General features: G+C 41.0%; 1 protein-coding gene across 1 annotated transcript in view; it reads left to right on the top strand.

Annotated features, from left to right (window-relative positions):
• TEX55 (testis expressed 55) overlaps nt 1–11861 on the top strand; it is a 150505-nt gene extending 138644 nt beyond the window's left edge. The window contains exons 5-6 of the mRNA XM_075262510.1: nt 5960–6022; nt 11690–11861. Coding sequence (XP_075118611.1) covers nt 5960–6022; nt 11690–11725 — 99 coding nt within the window. The 3' untranslated portion in view covers nt 11726–11861. The remainder of the gene's footprint in view (nt 1–5959; nt 6023–11689) is intronic.
• The last annotated feature ends 9717 nt before the right edge of the window (nt 11862–21578 follow it).

The raw sequence follows: 21578 nt of genomic DNA, 5'->3' as shown, positions 1-21578 counted from the left end.
AGAACGCACATGTGATGCCGAGAGTGCGGTACGTGCGCCCCACGCGGTGCTTTAGCTCTACACCTCTCCTGCATTGTATGTAGGGAAATCAGGAAGATAAAAGCAGACAAGGCCGGAGGACCCGATGGGATAAGCGCGAGAGTTCTTATAATGTGCGGGGACCGGTGGTGCGGTGTTATTACACACGTACAATATGAGCCTGAAGCTGGGTGTGGTATCATAACTGTGGAGAACATCTTGTGTGGTACTAGTCCCAAAGAAACCCAACCCGATGGGCTACAATGACTACTGACTTGTAGCACTGACATCCCACCTGATGAAGGTCCTAGAGAGACTGGTCCTGACACACCTACGCCCCCTAGTGAGCTCCTCTCTGGACCCCCTCCAGTTTGCCTATCGGCCGGGCATTGGGGTGGATGGTGCCATCATCCACCTTCTTCATAGAGCTCTCTCTCACCTGGAGAAACCCGGGAACACTGTGAGAATAATGTCCTGTGACTTCTCCACCATCAGCCAGAGCTACTGAGGGAGAAGCTGAACCTTGGTGGAGGGACCATCACCTGTCCTACTGGATCCTAGACTACCTGACAACCCGCCCTCAGTATGTGAGAGCCCAGGACTGTGTGTCTGACACTGTGATCTGTAGTACGGGGGCACCACAAGGTCCAGTTCTTGCCCCATTTCTCTTCACACTGTACAATGCTGACTTTAGACACAACTCCTCCAGCTGTTACTTACAGAAGTCCTCCGATGTCTCTGCTATAGTCGGCCTTATCACTGATGGCGACAATAGGGAATACAGAGACTTATACCGGGACTGTGTGGACTGGGGCCTGCGGAACCAGCTCAGGATTAATGCTGGGAAGACCAAGGAGATGGTGGTGGACTTTAGTAAGCGGAGGAGGTGCTCCGACTCCGGTGGAGATCCAGGGGACATGTATTGAGATAGTCAGGACCTATAAGTATCTGGGCGTGCTCCTCAATAATAAACTAGACTGGGCTGACCACCTGGAGGCGCTGCACAGAAAGGGCCACAGCAGGCTCTACCTGCTCAGGAGGCTGAGGGCCTTCGGAGTCCAGGGGCCACTTCTTAGGGCCTTCGGAGTCCAGGGGCCACTTCTTAGGGCCTTCGGAGTCCAGGGGCCACTTCTTAGGGCCTTCTTCAACTCTGTGGTTGCCTCAGCCATCTTTTTCGGTGTGGCCTGCTGGGGGAGCAGTATATCAACCAGGGACAGAAATAGACTTGACAGGCTGATCAGGAGGGCCAGCTCTGTCCTGGGGAGCCCCTTGGACCCAGTACAGGTGGTGGGTGACAGAAGGATACTGTCTGTGGTGACCTCCATGCGGGAGAACAAATCCCACCCCATGTATGGGACCTTGATGGGACTTGGCGCAGTGTAAGTGACCGTAAGTGATCGCAGGTCCTTCCTCCCAACCGCGACCAGGCTGTATAATCTACATCAGACCAAGCGCAGACACTCCGCACAGAAAACTAAATGGTCCTGAGTCTTCTCTTCTTAGTTGCTCTGACTCCCGGTATCTTCTATCTGCTCTGAGCTTGTCTGTGTCTGTCCTGTAATATATCACTGTATTATCTGTAACACTGAGTATCCGCATGGTGGGACTAGTACAGGATTATCTTATATAAGCATTCACAATATAGTGCTGGGGATGCTGACATAGATATTTCTTCAATATTAAGTATCCAGCTGGCCTAATAAATTTATTTGTGTATACATAAATATATGAACTTTTGGATGAATTGTAATTAATATTTTTTTCACTTCTCACACTTCAATAATAGTGAATCCTCTATCTATCTATCTATCTATCTATCTATCTATCTCCTATCTATCTATCTATCTATCTATCTATCTATCTATCTCCTATCTATCTATCTATCTATCTATCTCCTATCTATCTATCTATCATCTATCTATCTATCTATCTATCTATCTATCTGTCTCCTATCTATCTATCTATCTATCTATCTATCTATCTATCTATCTCCTATCTATCTATCTATCTATCTATCTCCTATCTATCTATCTATCTATCTATCTATCTATCTATCTATCTCCTATCTATCTATCTATCTATCTATCTATCTATCTATCTCCTATCTATCTATCTATCTATCTATCTATCTATCTCCTATCTATCTATCTATCTATCTATCTATCTATCTCCTATCTATCTATCTATCTATCTATCTATCTATCTCCTATCTATCTATCTCCTATCTATCTATCTATCTATCTATCTATCTCCTATCTATCTATCTATCTATCTATCTATCTCCTATCTATCTATCTATCTATCTATCTCCTATCTATCTATCTATCTATCTATCTATCTCCTATCTATCTATCTATCTATCTCCTATCTATCTATCTATCTATCTATCTATCTATCTATCTTCTATCTATCTATCTATCTATCTATCTATCTATCTATCTATCTATCTGTCTCCTATCTATCTATCTATCTATCTCCTATCTATCTATCTATCTATCTATCTATCTATCTATCTATCTCCTATCTATCTATCTATCTATCTATCTATCTATCTCCTATCTATCTATCTATCTTCTATCTATCTATCTATCTATCTATCTATCTATCTGTCTCCTATCTATCTATCTATCTATCTCCTATCTATCTATCTATCTATCTATCTATCTATCAATCTATCTATCTATCTCCTATCTATCTATCTATCTATCTATCTCCTATCTATCTATCTATCTATCTCCTATCTATCTATCTATCTATCTATCTATCTATCTATCTATCTCCTATCTATCTATCTATCTATCTATCTATCTATCTATCTCCTATCTATCTATCTATCTATCTCCTATCTATCTATCTATCTATCTATCTATCTCCTATCTATCTATCTATCTATCTCCTATCTATCTATCTCCTATCTATCTATCTATCGATCTATCTATCTATCTATCTATCTATCTCCTATCTCCTATCTATCTATCTATCTATCTATCTATCTATCTCCTATCTATCTATCTATCTATCTATCTATCTATCTATCTATCTCCTATCTATCTATCTATCTATCTATCTATCTCCTATCTATCTATCTATCTATCTATCTATCTATCTCCTATTTATCTATCTATCTATCTATCTATCTATCTATCTCCTATCTATCTATCTATCTATCTATCTATCTATCTATCTCCTATCTATCTATCTATCTATCTATCTATCTATCTATCTATCTCCTATCTATCTATCTATCTATCTATCTATCTATCTATCTGTCTCCTATCTATCTATCTATCTATCTATCTATCTCCTATCTATCTATCTATCTATCTATCTATCTATCTCCTATCTATCTATCTATCTATCTATCTATCTATCTATCTCCTATCTATCTATCTATCTATCTATCTATCTTCTATCTATCTATCTATCTATCTATCTATCTATCTGTCTCCTATCTATCTATCTATCTATCTATCTATCTCCTATCTATCTATCTATCTATCTATCTATCTATCTCCTATCTATCTATCTATCTATCTATCTATCTATCTATCTATCTCCTATCTATCTATCTATCTATCAATCTATCTATCTATCTCCTATCTATCTATCTATCTATCTATCTATCTATCTATCTCCTATCTATCTATCTATCTATCTATCTATCTATCTATCTCCTATCTATCTATCTATCTATCTATCTATCTATCTATCTCCTATCTATCTATCTATCTATCTATCTATCTATCTATCTCCTATCTATCTATCTATCTATCTATCTATCTATCTATCTCCTATCTATCGATCTATCTATCTATCTATCTATCTCCTATCTATCTATCTATCTATCTATCTATCTATCTCCTATCTATCTATCTATCTATCTATCTATCTATCTATCTCCTATCTATCTATCTATCTATCTATCTATCTATCTCCTATCTATCTATCTATCTATCTATCTATCTCCTATCTATCTATCTATCTATCTATCTATCTCCTATCTATCTATCTATCATCTATCTATCTATCTATCTATCTATCTATCTATCTGTCTCCTATCTATCTATCTATCTATCTATCTATCTCCTATCTATCTATCTATCTATCTATCTATCTATCTCCTATCTATCTATCTATCTATCTATCTATCTATCTATCTCCTATCTATCTATCTATCTATCTATCTATCTATCTATCTATCTCCTATCTATCTATCTATCTATCTATCTCCTATCTATCTATCTATCTATCTATCTATCTATCTATCTATCTCCTATCTATCTATCTATCTATCTATCTATCTCCTATCTATCTATCTCCTATCTATCTATCTATCTATCTATCTATCTATCTATCTATCTCCTATCTATCTATCTATCTATCTATCTATCTATCTCCTATCTATCTATCTATCTATCTATCTATCTATCTCCTATCTATCTATCTATCTATCTATCTATCTCCTATCTATCTATCTATCTATCTATCTATCTCCTATCTATCTATCTATCTATCTATCTTCTATCTATCTATCTATCTATCTATCTGTCTCCTATCTATCTATCTATCTATCTATCTATCTCCTATCTATCTATCTATCTATCTATCTATCTATCTATCTATCTATCTATCTCCTATCTATCTATCTATCTATCTCCTATCTATCTATCTATCTTCTATCTATCTATCTATCTATCTATCTGTCTCCTATCTATCTATCTATCTATCTCCTATCTATCTATCTATCTATCAATCTATCTATCTATCTCCTATCTATCTATCTATCTATCTATCTCCTATCTATCTATCTATCTATCTCCTATCTATCTATCTATCTATCTATCTATCTATCTATCTATCTCCTATCTATCTATCTATCTATCTATCTCCTATCTATCTATCTATCTATCTATCTATCTATCTATCTATCTATCTCCTATCTATCTATCTATCTATCTATCTATCTCCTATCTATCTATCTATCTATCTCCTATCTATCTATCTCCTATCTATCTATCTATCGATCTATCTATCTATCTATCTATCTATCTATCTATCTATCTATCTCCTATCTCCTATCTATCTATCTATCTATCTATCTATCTATCTATCTCCTATCTATCTATCTATCTATCTATCTATCTATCTATCTATCTATCTCCTATCTATCTATCTATCTATCTATCTATCTATCTATCTCCTATCTATCTATCTATCTATCTCCTATTTATCTATCTATCTATCTATCTATCTATCTATCTATCTCCTATCTATCTATCTATCTATCTATCTATCTATCTCCTATCTATCTATCTATCTATCTATCTATCTCCTATCTATCTATCTATCTATCTATCTATCTATCTTCTATCTATCTATCTATCTATCTATCTATCTATCTATCTGTCTCCTATCTATCTATCTATCTATCTATCTATCTCCTATCTATCTATCTATCTCCTATCTATCTATCTATCTATCTATCTATCTATCTATCTCCTATCTATCTATCTATCAATCTATCTATCTCCTATCTATCTATCTATCTATCTATCTATCTCCTATCTATCTATCTATCTATCTATCTCCTATCTATCTATCTATCTATCTATCTATCTATCTATCTATCTATCTCCTATCTATCTATCTATCTATCTATCTCCTATCTATCTATCTATCTATCTATCTCCTATCTATCGATCTATCTATCTATCTATCTATCTATCTATCTATCTCCTATCTATCTATCTATCTATCTATCTATCTATCTATCTCCTATCTATCTATCTATCTATCTATCTCCTATCTATCTATCTATCTATCTATCTCCTATCTATCTATCTATCTATCTCTACCTACCTCTTTAATATCCACCTGACATCTTAGTTATTCAGAGTATTAGCATTTAACGTCATCGTTCTTGCTTTCTTTTATCTCCCAGGAGATTACAGAAGATTTGGTATTTGAAAGACCAGAAGATCCGCTGGGGTTCATGCTAGGAAAGGTGAATTAAAAGTTTCAAATCTACTTAAAATGTAACTTAACTTTTGGACAAATTTAGATTTTCTGGAAGTTGTGTTATAAATACATTATTAACCAATGTTATCTCCTTTCTGATAAATCCAGGATTATTCAATCCTTCCCTTGTTTCTGCCTCTCACTGAATGTGACTTTGTATGGAAGACGGGAAAGTGTAATATATAAAGAAACTAGGGGAGAAAAGTCACTTCATACAGTTTTATCTCATGTTATAAACTGTACAAACTTGTTTTTTGTGACATATTAAAGAGATTACGGCTGAAGAGTTACCGTATCTTATATCAGAGATATCACTGGTGGAGCAGACAGTCAGAATGCCAGATATAAAAACTGTGAACTTCACCATTGTCCAATAATATTATATACTATAAAACTACTACCTAGAAACATGAATATAACTGCTATAATACTGCTCCTATGTACAAGAATATAACTACTATAATACTACCTCCTATGTACAAGAATATAACTACTATAATACTACTCCTATGTACAAGAATATAACTACTATAATACTACCTCCTATGTACAAGAATATAACTACTATAATACTGCTCCTATGTACAAGAATATAACTACTATAATACTACTCCTATGTACAAGAATATATGTACTATAATACTACCTCCTATGTACAAGAATATAACTACTATAATACTACCTCCTATGTACAAGAATATAACTACTATAATACTACTCCTATGTACAAGAATATAACTACTATAATACTACTCCTATGTACAAGAATATAACTACTATAATACTACTCCTATGTACAAGAATATAACTACTATAATACTACTCCTATGTACAAGAATATAACTACTATAATACTACTCCTATGTACAAGAATATAACTACTATAATACTACTCCTATGTACAAGAATATAACTACTATAATACTACCTCCTATGTACAAGAATATAACTACTATAATACTACTCCTATGTACAAGAATATAACTACTATAATACTGCTCCTATGTACAAGAATGTAACTACTATAATACTACTCCTATGTACAAGAATATAACTACTATAATACTGCTCCTATGCACAAGAATATAACTACTATAATACTGCTCCTATGCACAAGAATATAACTACTATAATACTACTCCTATGTACAAGAATATAACTACTATAATACTACTCCTATGTATAAGAATATAACTACTATAATACTACCTCCTATGTACAAGAATATAACTACTATAATACTACTCCTATGTTCAAGAATATAACTACTATAATACTGCCCCTATGTGCAAGAATATAACTACTATAATACTGCTCCTATGTACACGAATATAACTACTATAATACTGCTCCTATGTACAAGAATATAACTACTATAATACTACTCCTATGTACAAGAATATAACTACTATAATACTAACTCCTATGTACAAGAATATAACTACTATAATACTAACTCCTATGTACAAGAATATAACTACTATAATACTAACTCCTATGTACAAGAATATAACTACTATAATACTACTCCTATGTACAAGAATATAACTACTATAATACTAACTCCTATGTACAAGAATATAACTACTATAATACTACCTCCTATGTACAAGAATATAACTACTATAATACTACTCCTATGTACAAGAATATAACTACTATAATACTAACTCCTATGTACAAGAATATAACTACTACAATACTGATCCTTTTTCATTATAATTCCACATTATATCAGAATACAGCTGCTTTTACCGCCCTGTAATGTAATCCCCACAGTGCACCGCTATAATCTCTATATTTCCTCTATGTAATCACGGATCTCCCCACAGTTTATTTCCAGGCTGAATACTTAGTAGAAAAAGGAAAGTCAATATTGGTGAGTATCAGTGAGGAAATATTAACACCCAGAAATAAACACTTAGTACCGCCGCTCTCGTTGAGTAGATTCTGCAGCGATAAATGATATTGATTGCTGCGTTAATCTCAAGGCTGTTTTGCCGGCACTAATGAGAGTCTGGTTACGGCCGCTGTACCGCCATTACCTCGCACCTCTAATGCAAATATCAATAGAGCGAGAGGCAGAATAAATAAAGCTGCGCTACATATGCTTCTTATTGTTTCCACTTCTAAACAACCTCAATATATAGTCAGAAGAACATTACTGTAATCTGCAGAATACACATAATAAACCATGCAGAGTAGTACAGAGGCACAAACTGCTATACAGTGCTCGCCTGGGAATGAGGACGATAGCAGAAGAAACAGACCGAAATATGAAACACAAAAGAGTCTAAGAGAGAAATAGAAAGGATTAACCTTAATATTAATTTGAATATTTAAAATAATAATATGTGCGCAAATACAGCCTAAAGGTATTATAGTATTTATATTCTTGTACATAGGAGTAGTATTATAGTAGTTATATTCTTGTACATAGGAGGTAGTATTATAGTAGTTATATTCTTGTACATAGGAGTAGTATTATAGTAGTTATATTCTTGTACATATGAGTAGTATTATAGTAGTTATATTCTTGTACATAGGAGTAGTATTATAGTAGTTATATTCCTGTACATAGGAGTAGTATTATAGTAGTTATATTCTTGTACATAGGAGGTAGTATTATAGTAGTTATATTCTTGTACATAGGAGTAGTATTATAGTAGTTATATTCTTGTACATAGGGGCAGTATTATAGTAGTTATACTCTTGTACATAGGAGTAGTATTATAGTAGTTATATTCTTGTACATAGGAGTAGTATTATAGTAGTTATATTCTTGTACATAGGAGGTAGTATTATAGTAGTTATATTCTTGTACATAGGAGCAGTATTATAGTAGTTATATTCTTGTACATAGGAGTAGTATTATGGTAGTTATAGTCCTGTACATAGGAGTAGTATTATAGTAGTTATATTCTTGTACATAAGAGTAGTATTATAGTAGTTATATTCTTGTACATAGGAGCAGTATTATAGTAGTTATATTCTTGTACATAGGAGGTAGTATTATAGTAGTTATATTCTTGTACATAGGAGGTAGTATTATAGTAGTTATATTCTTGTACGTAGGAGCAGTATTATAGTAGTTATATTCTTGTACATAGGGGCAGTATTATAGTAGTTATATTCTTGTACATAGGAGTAGTATTATAGTAGTTATATTCTTGTACATAGGAGTAGTATTATAGTAGTTATATTCTTATACATAGGAGCAGTATTATAGTAGTTATATTCTTGTACATAGGAGTAGTATTATAGTAGTTATATTCTTGTACATAGGAGCAGTATTATAGTAGTTATATTCTTGTACAAAGGAGCAGTATTATAGTAGTTATATTCTTGTACATAGGGGCAGTATTATAGTAGTTATATTCTTGTACATAGGAGCAGTATTATAGTAGTTATATTCTTGTACATAGGAGTAGTATTATAGTAGTTATATTCTTGTACATAGGAGTAGTATTATAGTAGTTATATTCTTGTACATAGGAGAAGTATTATAGTAGTTATATTCTTGTACATAGGAGTAGTATTATAGTAGTTATATTCTTGTACATAGGAGAAGTATTATAGTAGTTATATTCTTGTACATAGGAGTAGTATTATAGTAGTTATATTCTTGTACATAGGAGAAGTATTATAGTAGTTATATTCTTGTACATAGGAGGTAGTTTTATAGTAGTTATATTCTTGTACATAGGAGTAGTATTATAGTAGTTATATTCTTGTACATAGGAGTAGTATTATAGTAGTTATATTCTTGTACATAGGAGTAGTATTATAGTAGTTATATTCTTGTACATAGGAGTAGTAGTATAGTAGTTATATTCTTGTACATAGGAGTAGTATTATAGTAGTTATATTCTTGTACATAGGAGCAGTATTATAGTAGTTATATTCTTGTACATAGGAGTAGTATTATAGTAGATATATTCTTGTACATAGGAGTAGTATTATAGTAGTTATATTCTTGTACATAGGAGTAGTATTATAGTAGTTATATTCTTGTACATAGGAGCAGTATTATAGTAGTTATATTCTTGTACATAGGAGGTAGTATTATAGTAGTTATATTCTTGTACATAGGAGTAGTATTATAATAGATATATTCTTGTACATAGGAGTAGTATTATAGTAGTTATATTCTTGTACATAGGAGTAGTATTATAGTAGTTATATTCTTGTACATAGGAGTAGTATTATAGTAGTTATATTCTTGTACATAGTAGGCAGTATTATAGTAGTTATATTCTTGTACATAGGAGTAGTATTATAGTAGTTATATTCTTGTACATAGCAGTAGTATTATAGTAGTTATATTCTTGTACATAGGAGTAGTATTATAATAGATATATTCTTGTACATAGGAGTAGTATTATAGTAGTTATATTCCTGTACATAGGAGGTAGTATTATAGTAGTTATATTCTTGTACATAGGAGTAGTATTATAGTAGTTATATTCTTGTATATAGGAGTAGTATTATAGTAGTTATATTCTTGTACATAGGAGTAGTATTATAGTAGTTATATTCCTGTACATAGGAGTAGTATTATAGTAGTTATATTCTTGTACATAGGAGTAGTATTATAGTAGTTATATTCTTGTACATAGGAGTAGTATTATAGTAGTTATATTCTTGTACATAGGAGTAGTATTATAGTAGTTATATTCTTGTACATAGGAGTAGTATTATAGTAGTTATATTCTTGTACATAGGAGTAGTATTATAGTAGTTATATTCTTGTACATAAGAGCAGTATTATAGTAGCTTTATCTTTCTTCTTAGTGACAGTATTTTAGTATTTTGACCATATTTTGTATCTACAATATAACCTGATATCCGTATATTTTTCTGTATGTTCTTGTATTTCTGACATCCGTTTCCTCATTCCGTGTGTTGGTTTATGATTTTGTGCTTTTTCTTTGTGATCTCCTTCCTGCACATTTTCAGCTTTTCTCTCATCTGTTCCTCATGAATATTATTTTCTTTTCCATTCCATCAGACAATCCCGGTTATATTTGATGATATCTCGCTGTTTTCTGGCGTTGAGGTATTTGCTGCTGTTATTTCCATCGGAGGGTCGGATTCAGTATTGAAATCTCATTACGCCGCCTCATCTGGTGTGTGATAACTGAGCGCCTCATGCGGTGTGAATACAGATGAAATATATACCGTATTATAGGGACACTCTGGATAAACCTAATAGAACATCTTACGCCCTGTGTAGGGGTTGAGGGGACGGACACGGATACTGTCCCTGGTGCTTTTTGTATATTTTTGTCACGTTCCTTCCCTCTCAGACCTTTCACCGTCATACTGCCATCTGGGTTGATAATCTTTGCTTTGTTAGACACAAGTCTTCAGGGTCAGTCGGAGTTCTCCTGGAATTTTGGTGTTGTCTTAAGAATAATGTAGGTGAAAATTTGAGCACTAATGCTGCGATACAGTCAGTCCATGGCCATAGCTATGTTATGTAGATAGACGTCACACCTGAGGGACAAGCCTGGACCTGGTGATCAGGGGGCCCCAAAAACCCCTCACTAATATTAAAGATATTAGTGTTGTCATTTACAGTGTTAGTGATCCTGCTTTGAGGCTCAGGGACCTAAGTTAATGATTCTGTGTCTATTTTTCTGCTTTTTAGGTCCAGTCTATGATCGCAAGCAAGAAAGAGCAGTAATGACCCCGCCCCCGCGGAACCAGCTTGGAGGAATTCTCTGCTCTCATCTATTTAGATCAATGGCTTCTGCTGTAAAGGAGCATGTAACATTAGGAGAGACTATTCTAATCACTGGTAATGACCCTTCCTATCTGGTACTGACCCTCCAGGGATGGTATTGACCCTCCAGGGCTGGTATTGACCCTCCAGGGCTGGTACTAACCCTCCAGGACCAGTAATGAAGCTTTTGGACTGGTACAAACCTTCCTGGATCAGGACTATCCCTCCCGGATCAGTGCTAACTTTCCACCTCCAGGGAAGATAACCGCTGCCCCAAAAAATTTGTATGACTACATCCCCTACACAATGTTGTTCATAAGCTGATCCTAATTCTGATTTAATAAGAGGCTCTACAATTCTCTTATAGATTTTGTTTCACGTCCTCGCTATTTCCAGGATCTCTGTTCACTGTTGGTGAATGGGAACATGTTTTTTTTTTTTTTTTTTTTTGCACCCAGTGGCTGAAAATGTGAACACCAAATACTTCTCACAGCTGAGGGTCTGGTACAATCCTCTGTCTGAACTTTAGGCTGATACAACTTTCCTGCACTGACACATTGTCACAAACTATCAGGACTGGAGAGGGAAGGGCGCAGCTGATGTTTCTAGACTGGATAAAACTGTAACAAACCTTCAGTTGTGAGAAGTTTTAGGACTTTTAGGATGTTCCTTTCTCTGACAGCATGCATCAAGGTTTTGTCAGTTATCAAATACCTGAAGTGGCTGATAACTGTGGACAATAGACCGTATCCACCTGCTCTTCTGTCAGCCTCGCTTTCCCCTGTCCTGCATGGCTGATAACAGGGAGCAGTGGCTGATAACGGGGAGCAGTAGCTGATAATGGGGAGCAGTGGCTGATAACGGGGAGCAGTGGCCGATAACAGGGAGCAAGAGCTGATAACAGGGAGCAGTGGCTGATAACGGGGAGCAGTAGCTGATAATGGGGAGCAGTGGCTGATAACGGGGAGCAGTGGCCGATAACAGGGAGCAAGAGCTGATAACGGGGAGCAGTAGCCGATAACGGGGAGCAGTGGCTGATAACGGGAGCAGTGGCTGATAACACGGAGCAGTAGCTGATAACAGGGAGCAGTGGCTGATAACGGGGAGCAGTAGCTGATAATGGGGAGCAGTGGCTGATAACGGGGAGCAGTGGCCGATAACAGGGAGCAAGAGCTGATAACGGGGAGCAGTAGCCGATAACGGGGAGCAGTGGCTGATAACAGGGAGCAGTAGCTGATAACGGGGAGCAGTAGCCGATAACGGGGAGCAGTGGCCGATAACGGGGAGCAGTAGCCGATAACGGGGAGCAGTAGCCGATAACGGGGAGCAGTGGCTGATAACAGGGAGCAGTAGCTGATAACGGGGAGCAGTAGCCGATAACGGGGAGCAGTGGCCGATAACGGGGAGCAGTAGCCGATAACGGGGAGCAGTGGCCGATAACGGGGAGCAGTAGCCGATAACGGGGAGCAGTAGCCGATAACGGGGAGCAGTAGCCGATAACGGGGAGCAGTGGCCGATAACGGGGAGCAGTGGCCGATAACGGGGAGCAGTAGCCGATAACGGGGAGCAGTAGCCGATAACGGGGAGCAGTGGCCGATAACGGGGAGCAGTGGCTGATAACGGGGAGCAGTAGCTGATAACAGGGAGCAGTGGCTGATAATGGGGAGCAGAGGCTGATAACGGGGAGAAGTGGCTGATAACGGGGAGCAGTGGCTGATAACGGGGAGCAGTGGCTGATAACGGGGAGCAGTGGCCGATAACGGGGAGCAGTGGCCGATAACGGGGAGCAGTAGCTGATAACGGGGAGCAGTAGCCGATAACGGGGAGCAGTGGCCGATAACGGGGAGCAGTGGCCGATAACGGGGAGCAGTAGCTGATAACGGGGAGCAGTAGCCGATAACGGGGAGCAGTGGCCGATAACGGGGAGCAGTAGCTGATAACGGGGAGCAGTGGCTGATAACGGGGAGCAGTAGCCGATAACGGGGAGCAGTGGCCGATAACGGGGAGCAGTGGCCGATAACGGGGAGCAGTGGCCGATAACGGGGAGCAGTAGCTGATAACGGGGAGCAGTGGCTGATAACGGGGAGAAGTGGCTGATAACGGGGAGCAGTAGCTGATAACGGGGAGCAGTGGCTGATAACAGGGAGCAGTGGCTGATAACGGGGAGCAGTAGCTGATAACGGGGAGCAGTGGCTGATAATGGGGAGCAGTGGCTGATAATGGGGAGCAGTGGCTGATAACGGGGAGCAGTAGCCGATAACGGGGAGCAGTAGCCGATAACGGGGAGCAGTGGCCGATAACGGGGAGCAGTGGCTGATAACGGGGAGCAGTGGCTGATAACGGGGAGCAGTAGCTGATAACGGGGAGCAGTAGCCGATAACGGGGAGCAGTGGCCGATAACGGGGAGCAGTGGCCGATAACGGGGAGCAGTGGCTGATAACAGGGAGCAGTAGCTGATAACGGGGAGCAGTGGCTGATAACGGGGAGCAGTGGCTGATAACGGGGAGCAGTAGCTGATAACAAGGAGCAGTAGCTGATAACGGGGAGCAGTGGCTGATAACAGGGAGCAGTAGCTGATAACGGGAGCAGTGGCTGATAACAGGGAGCAGTGGCTGATAACAAGGAGCAGTAGCTGATAACAGGGAGCAGTAGCTGATAACGGGGAGCAGTAGCTGATAACGGGGAGCAGTGGCTGATAACAAGGAGCAGTAGCTGATAACGGGGAGCAGTGGCTGATAACAGGGAGCAGTAGCTGATAACGGGGAGCAGTAGCTGATAACGGGGAGCAGTGGCTGATAACAAGGAGCAGTAGCTGATAACGGGGAGCAGTAGCTGATAACGGGGAGCAGTGGCTGATAACGGGGAGCAGTGGCTGATAACAGGGAGCAGTAGCTGATAACGGGAGCAGTAGCTGATAACGGGGAGCAGTGGCTGATAACAGGGAGCAGTAGCTGATAACGGGAGCAGTGGCTGATAACAAGGAGCAGTAGCTGATAACGGGGAGAAGTGGCTGATAACGGGGAGCAGTGGCTGATAACGGGGAGCAGTGGCTGATAACGGGGAGCAGTGGCTGATAACGGGGAGCAGTGGCTGATAACGGGGAGCAGTAGCTGATAATGGGGAGCAGTAGCCGATAACGGGGAGCAGTGGCCGATAACGGGGAGCAGTGGCTGATAACAGGGAGCAGTAGCTGATAACGGGGAGCAGTGGCTGATAACGGGGAGCAGTGGCTGATAACGGGGAGCAGTAGCTGATAACAAGGAGCAGTAGCTGATAACGGGGAGCAGTGGCTGATAACACGGAGCAGTAGCTGATAACGGGAGCAGTGGCTGATAACGGGGAGCAGTAGCTGATAACGGGGAGAAGTGGCTGATAACGGGGAGCAGTGGCTGATAACGGGGAGCAGTGGCTGATAACGGGGAGCAGTAGCTGATAATGGGGAGCAGTAGCCGATAACGGGGAGCAGTGGCCGATAACGGGGAGCAGTGGCTGATAACAGGGAGCAGTAGCTGATAACGGGGAGCAGTGGCCGATAACGGGGAGCAGTGGCTGATAACAGGGAGCAGTAGCTGATAACGGGGAGCAGTGGCTGATAACAAGGAGCAGTAGCTGATAACGGGGAGCAGTGGCTGATAACAGGGAGCAGTAGCTGATAACAGGGAGCAGTAGCTGATAACGGGAGCAGTAGCTGATAACGGGGAGCAGTGGCTGATAACAGGGAGCAGTAGCTGATAACGGGGAGCAGTGGCTGATAACAGGGAGCAGTAGCTGATAACGGGGAGCAGTAGCTGATAACGGGGAGCAGTGGCTGATAACAGGGAGCAGTAGCTGATAACGGGGAGCAGTGGCTGATAACGGGAGCAGTGGCTGATAACACGGAGCAGTAGCTGATAACGGGAGCAGTGGCTGATAACGGGGAGCAGTAGCTGATAACGGGGAGAAGTGGCTGATAACGGGGAGCAGTGGCTGATAACGGGGAGCAGTGGCTGATAACGGGGAGCAGTGGCTGATAACGGGGAGCAGTGGCTGATAACAGGGAGCAGTGGCTGATAACGGGAGCAGTAGCTGATAACGGGAGCAGTGGCTGATAACGGGAGCAGTGGCTGATAACAGGGAGCAGTAGCTGATAACGGGAGCAGTGGCTGATAACGGGGAGCAGTGGCTGATAACGGGGAGCAGTGGCTGATAACGGGGAGCAGTGGCTGATAACAGGGAGCAGTAGCTGATAACGGGAGCAGTGGCTGATAACGGGGAGCAGTGGCTGATAACAGGGAGCAGTAGCTGATAACGGGAGCAGTGGCTGATAACGGGGAGCAGTGGCTGATAACGGGGAGCAGTAGCTGATAACGGGGAGCAGTAGCTGATAACGGGGAGGAGTGGCTGATAACGGGGAGCAGTAGCTGATAACAGGGAGCAGTAGCTGATAACGGGGAGCAGTAGCTGATAACGGGGAGCAGTAGCTGATAACGGGAGCAGTAGCTGATAACGGGGAGCAGTAGCTGATAATAGGGAGCAGTAGCTGATAATGGGGAGCAGTAGCTGATAACGGGGAGCAGTAGCTGATAACGGGGAGCAGTAGATGATAATGGGGAGCAGTAGCCGATAACGGGGAGCAGTGGCTGATAACGGGAGCAGTAGCTGATAACAGGGAGCAGTAGCTGATAACGGGAGCAGTAGCTGATAATGGGGAGCAGTAGCTGATAACGGGGAGCAGTAGCTGATAATGGGGAGCAGTGGCCGATAACGGGGAGCAGTGGCCGATAACGGGGAGCAGTGGCTGATAACGGGGAGCAGTAGCTGATAATGGGGAGCAGTGGCTGATAACGGGGAGCAGTAGCTGATAATGGGGAGCAGTGGCCGATAACGGGGAGCAGTGGCTGATAACGGGGAGCAGTAGCTGATAATGGGGAGCAGTAGCCGATAACGGGGAGCAGTGGCTGATAACGGGAGCAGTAGCTGATAACGGGGAGCAGTGGCCGATAACGGGGAGCAGTGGCTGATAACGGGGAGCAGTAGCTGATAATGGGGAGCAGTAGCCGATAACGGGGAGCAGTGGCTGATAACGGGAGCAGTAGCTGATAACAGGGAGCAGTAGCTGATAACGGGAGCAGTAGCTGATAATGGGGAGCAGTAGTTCGGTGCATCCCGTTCCTCCAGCTCGAGCTGTTAGACGTCGTGTTTCCAGCTCGTTAATCTTGTCGGATTCGTCTTATCGCCGCCCGTGTCACCGCGTTGCGCCTTCCCGTCTAATCATGTAATCCCGCCTTGTCTGATTGTCTTGTACATCAGCTAAGTATGTAAACGAGGCTCGTAATTGTGGCCTCATTATCATGTACAGATGTGCGGAGGATGCGGCGAGCGCAACGGATCCATCAATACACAACACAGGACGGAGACAGAATAAAGATGGTGTTATCAGCAGTGTCATGTGTTCATCAAAATCTCCTGTGTATCTAATCCTCTTTATGCTGAGCCGTGTATCTAAGCCTATCCTATGTGATACAGTCTGCTGAGATTATATGTGATGCTGTCTAGTGTATCTAATCACATGTGTTGCAGTCTGCTGAGCTGTGTATCTAATCCTTCCGGTACCATTTGATGAGTCACTGTATCTAAGCTGACGATGTGTGATTATATTGTATCATGTATCCGATCCGCCATGACTGTGGCTGAGTGTTATTAGGCCTGGTTGTGTGCGGAGTAGATGTGATCGGCGCGTGCTCTCCTCCACTTCACGCTTGTTACGGCTCAGTAATGACGTCCCCCGAGGATCGCCGCGGCCGCTATCGACTCCTCTCCAGATACTGGAACACGTCTAATGAACAAGCGGCCCCGTCTGCACCGGAGAGAATCTGCAGGTTTCTGCCTCGCTTTGTCTCAGCCCCGCAGTCTCTGCTCCTCCTGCCCTGAGCTCTGGATTTCTGCATTTTCTGACTATAAAACTCACTTTTAAGCTGCAGCCATGAAAAAAAATCAGATGGCGCCTCGGCCGGGGGAGAAGCGTCGTCCAGTCCTGATCATGGCGTCATGTAAAGCTCTGAACCTTTCCAGTAGACTTTCTGATTTAGTTCCACAACTTCCTCCACACTCAGGTTTAGACCCTATACTAGAGATCTCATACTAATTCAGACCTCTCTGATGGTCTAGGGTAGTGGAGGGGCTTTGGCCTGTTACCCTGGTGGTCTAGGGTGGTGGAGGGGCATTTGCCTGTTACCCTGGTGGTATAGGGTGGTGGAGGGGCATTTGCCTGTTTCTCTGGTGGCCTAGTGCGATGAGGGGCTTTTGTCTCTGGGGGTCTAGGGTAGTGTAAAGAATTCAATGCTTTACTCCTGGTGGTCCCAGGTAGTGGAGGGGCTTTTGCCTGTTTCCCTCGTGGTCTAGGGTGGTGAAGGGGCTTTTCCCTGTTTCTCTGGTGGCCTAGTACAATGAGGGACTTTTGTTTGATGCTCTGGTGGTCTAGGGTAGTGTAAGGAATTCAATTCTTTACTCCTGGTGGTCTAGGGTAGTGGATGGGCTTTTGCCTGTTACCCTGGTGGTATAGGGTGGTGGAGGGGTATTTGCCTGTTTCTCTGGTAGCCTAGTGTGATGAGGGGCTTATGTCTCTTGTGGTCTAGGGTAGTGTAAGGAATTCAATTCTTTACTCCTGGTGGTCTAGGGTAGTGGAGAGGCTTTTGCCTACATCCCTGTTGGTCTTGGGTAGTATAAGGAACTCATTACTTTACTGCTGGTGGTTTAGGGCAACAGGGAGGATCAATCTCTTCTTATCTTCTTGCCTGGTATTCTAGGGTGGAACAAGTGTTAATGGGCGTGGCCCAAGTTCCACAGGATTATCAGAATGGGGGTCTCATGAATAGAATGAATAGAGCAGTAGTGCATATGCTTGACCTGCCGCCTCATTTGGACAGGGGAACGGGAACCCATTTGTTGCGGTCAGTGGGGGTCTACTGTCAGACCCCAGTAATCTGGGAGTAAGGGATAATAATAGACACTTAGGTATAGCCCTTGTAATGTCTGCCCTGGTAGTACAGGCTAGTGATGGGCTAGTAATGCCCGCGTCTCTGGTGGTCTTCATAATGGAGAGGTTAATACTTGATTCCCTGGTGGTCTAGAGCAATGAGTTACCCCTCTAGAGGTATAAGGTGCGCACAGTCATTTCCAAAAATTGTATGTTATAGTCCCAGAAATCCCGTATATCAGCAGATGAGCGACGTTACGTCTCCAGCCCTGGACTCCGAGCTGATACGTAATCTGCATAGTCTGTGCATGTCATAGTGTGATTGTAATAGAAGTCATGGTGGGAGCGGAGCCGAAATAAGACCATAACAGCGGCTTCTCACTCCTCAGGGGTGGGGTTACCTGGCTATGTATACAGTGAGGACCTCTAGTGGTGGGTTGGGGCATAGCTTTGATTAATCTCTGCATGTCGATTCTGGCTGTCTAGAAGATATTTACATACAAATCTTTAAGACCCATTACCACATGTATTAGAAAGGTAGTCACCCAGAAAGGACGTAACATACTTGCTAAGCAACCTGTAATGCTGCCCCCTGTAGAGTATGCAGGACTGCCAAAGTCACAGGTTATTCTACCAAACACCATACACTGCCAGAAAACTATGTGATATACAATGTGCACATGAACTAATTGTATCCTGTGTCCCTGGATCTTATCGTGCACATGACGTAACGCGAGTATGTTGTTCTGCAGGTCATGTGACACTTTAGGTAAATTGGATAAAACATTCCTGTAGTCTCATGTGATAATAGTGTGCGGATTTCTGTATAATAATGTTACTATACAACATATGGCCACCAGGTGGCAGCAGAACTGCACAACAGTTACCTAATGTAAGAAGCAGCGCTATATACAAGAGACGTCATGTGATCGATAATACAAGATAAGTAATGTAATGTATGTACACAGTGACTGCACCAGCAGAATAGTGAGCGCAGCTCTGGAGTATAACACAGGATAAGTAATGTAATGTATGTACACAGTGACTGCACCAGCAGAATAGTGAGCACAGCTCTGGAGTATAATACAGGATAAGTAATGTAATGTATGTACACAGTGACTGTACCAGCAGAATAGTGAGCGCAGCTCTGGAGTATAATACAGGATAAGTAATGTAATGTATGTACACAGTGACTGCACCAGCAGAATAGTGAGCGCAGCTCTGGAGTATAATACAGGATAAGTAATGTAATGTATGTACACAGTGACTGTACCAGCAGAATAGTGAGCGCAGCTCTGGAGTATAATACAGGATAAGTAATGTAATGTATGTACACAGTGACTGCACCAGCAGAATAGTGAGCGCAGCTCTGGAGTATAATACAGGATAAGTAATGTAATGTATGTACACAGTGACTGCACCAGCAGAATAGTGAGCGCTGCTCTGGAGTATAATACAGGATAAGTAAAGTAATGTATGTACACAGTGACTGTACCAGCAGAATAGTGAGCGCAGCTCTGGAGTATAATACAGGATAAGTAATGTAATGTATGTACACAGTGACTGTACCAGCAGAATAGTGAGCGCAGCTCTGGTGTATAATACAGGATAAGTAATATAATGTATGTACACAGTGACTGCACCAGCAGAATAGTGAGCGCAGCTCTGGAGTATAATACAGGATAAGTAATGTAATGTATGTACACAGTGACTGCACCAGCAGAATAGTGAGCGCAGCTCTGGTGTATAATACAGGATAAGTAATATAATGTATGTACACAGTGACTGCACCAGCAGAATAGTGAGCGCAGCTCTGGAGTATAATACAGGATAAGTAATGTAATGTATGTACACAGTGACTGTACCAGCAGAATAGTGAGCGCAGCTCTGGAGTATAATACAGGATAAGTAATGTAATGTATGTACACAGTGACCGTACCAGCAGAATAGTGAGCGCAGCTCTGGAGTATAATACAGGATAAGTAATGTAATGTATGTACACAGTGACTGCACCAGCAGAATAGTGAGTGCAGCTCTGGAGTATAATACAGGATAAGTAATGTAATGTATGTACACAGTGACTGCACCAGCAGAATAGTGAGCGCAGCTCTGGAGTATAATACAGGATAAGTAATGTAATGTATGTACACAGTGACTGCACCAGCAGAATAGTGAGTGCAGCTCTGGAGTATAATACAGGATAAGTAATGTAATGTATGTACACAGTGACTGCACCAGCAGAATAGTGAGCGCAGCTCTGGAGTATAATACAGGATAAGTAATGTAATGTATGTACACAGTGACTGTACCAGCAGAATAGTGAGCGCAGCTCTGGAGTATAATACAGGATAAGTAATGTAATGTATGTACACAGTGACTGTACCAGCAGAATAGTGAGCGCAGCTCTGGAGTATAATACAGGATAGGTATTGTAATGTATGTACACAGTGACTGCACCAGCAGAATAGTGAGTGCAGCTCTGGAGTATAATACAGGATAAGTAATGTAATGTATGTACACAGTGACTGTACCAGCAGAATAGTGAGCGCAGCTCTGGAGTATAATACAGGATAAGTAATGTAATGTATGTACACAGTGACTGCACCAGCAGAATAGTGAGCGCAGCTCTGGGGTATAATACTGGATAAGTAATGTAATGTATGTACACAGTGACTGTACCAGCAGAATAGTGAGCGCAGCTCTGCAGTATAATATAGGATAAGTAATGTAATGTATGTACACAGTGACTGCACCAGCAGAATAGTGAGCGCAGCTCTGGAGTATAATACAGGATAAGTAATGTAATGTATGTACACAGTGACTGCACCAGCAGAATAGTGAGCGCAGCTCTGGAGTATA

Source organism: Leptodactylus fuscus, chromosome 2, assembly GCF_031893055.1.
Source record: "Leptodactylus fuscus isolate aLepFus1 chromosome 2, aLepFus1.hap2, whole genome shotgun sequence".
NCBI classification, from domain to species: domain Eukaryota; kingdom Metazoa; phylum Chordata; class Amphibia; order Anura; family Leptodactylidae; genus Leptodactylus; species Leptodactylus fuscus.
The sequence above is the reverse complement of the archived record's forward strand: the minus strand, read 5'-3'. Positions and strand labels throughout refer to the sequence as shown.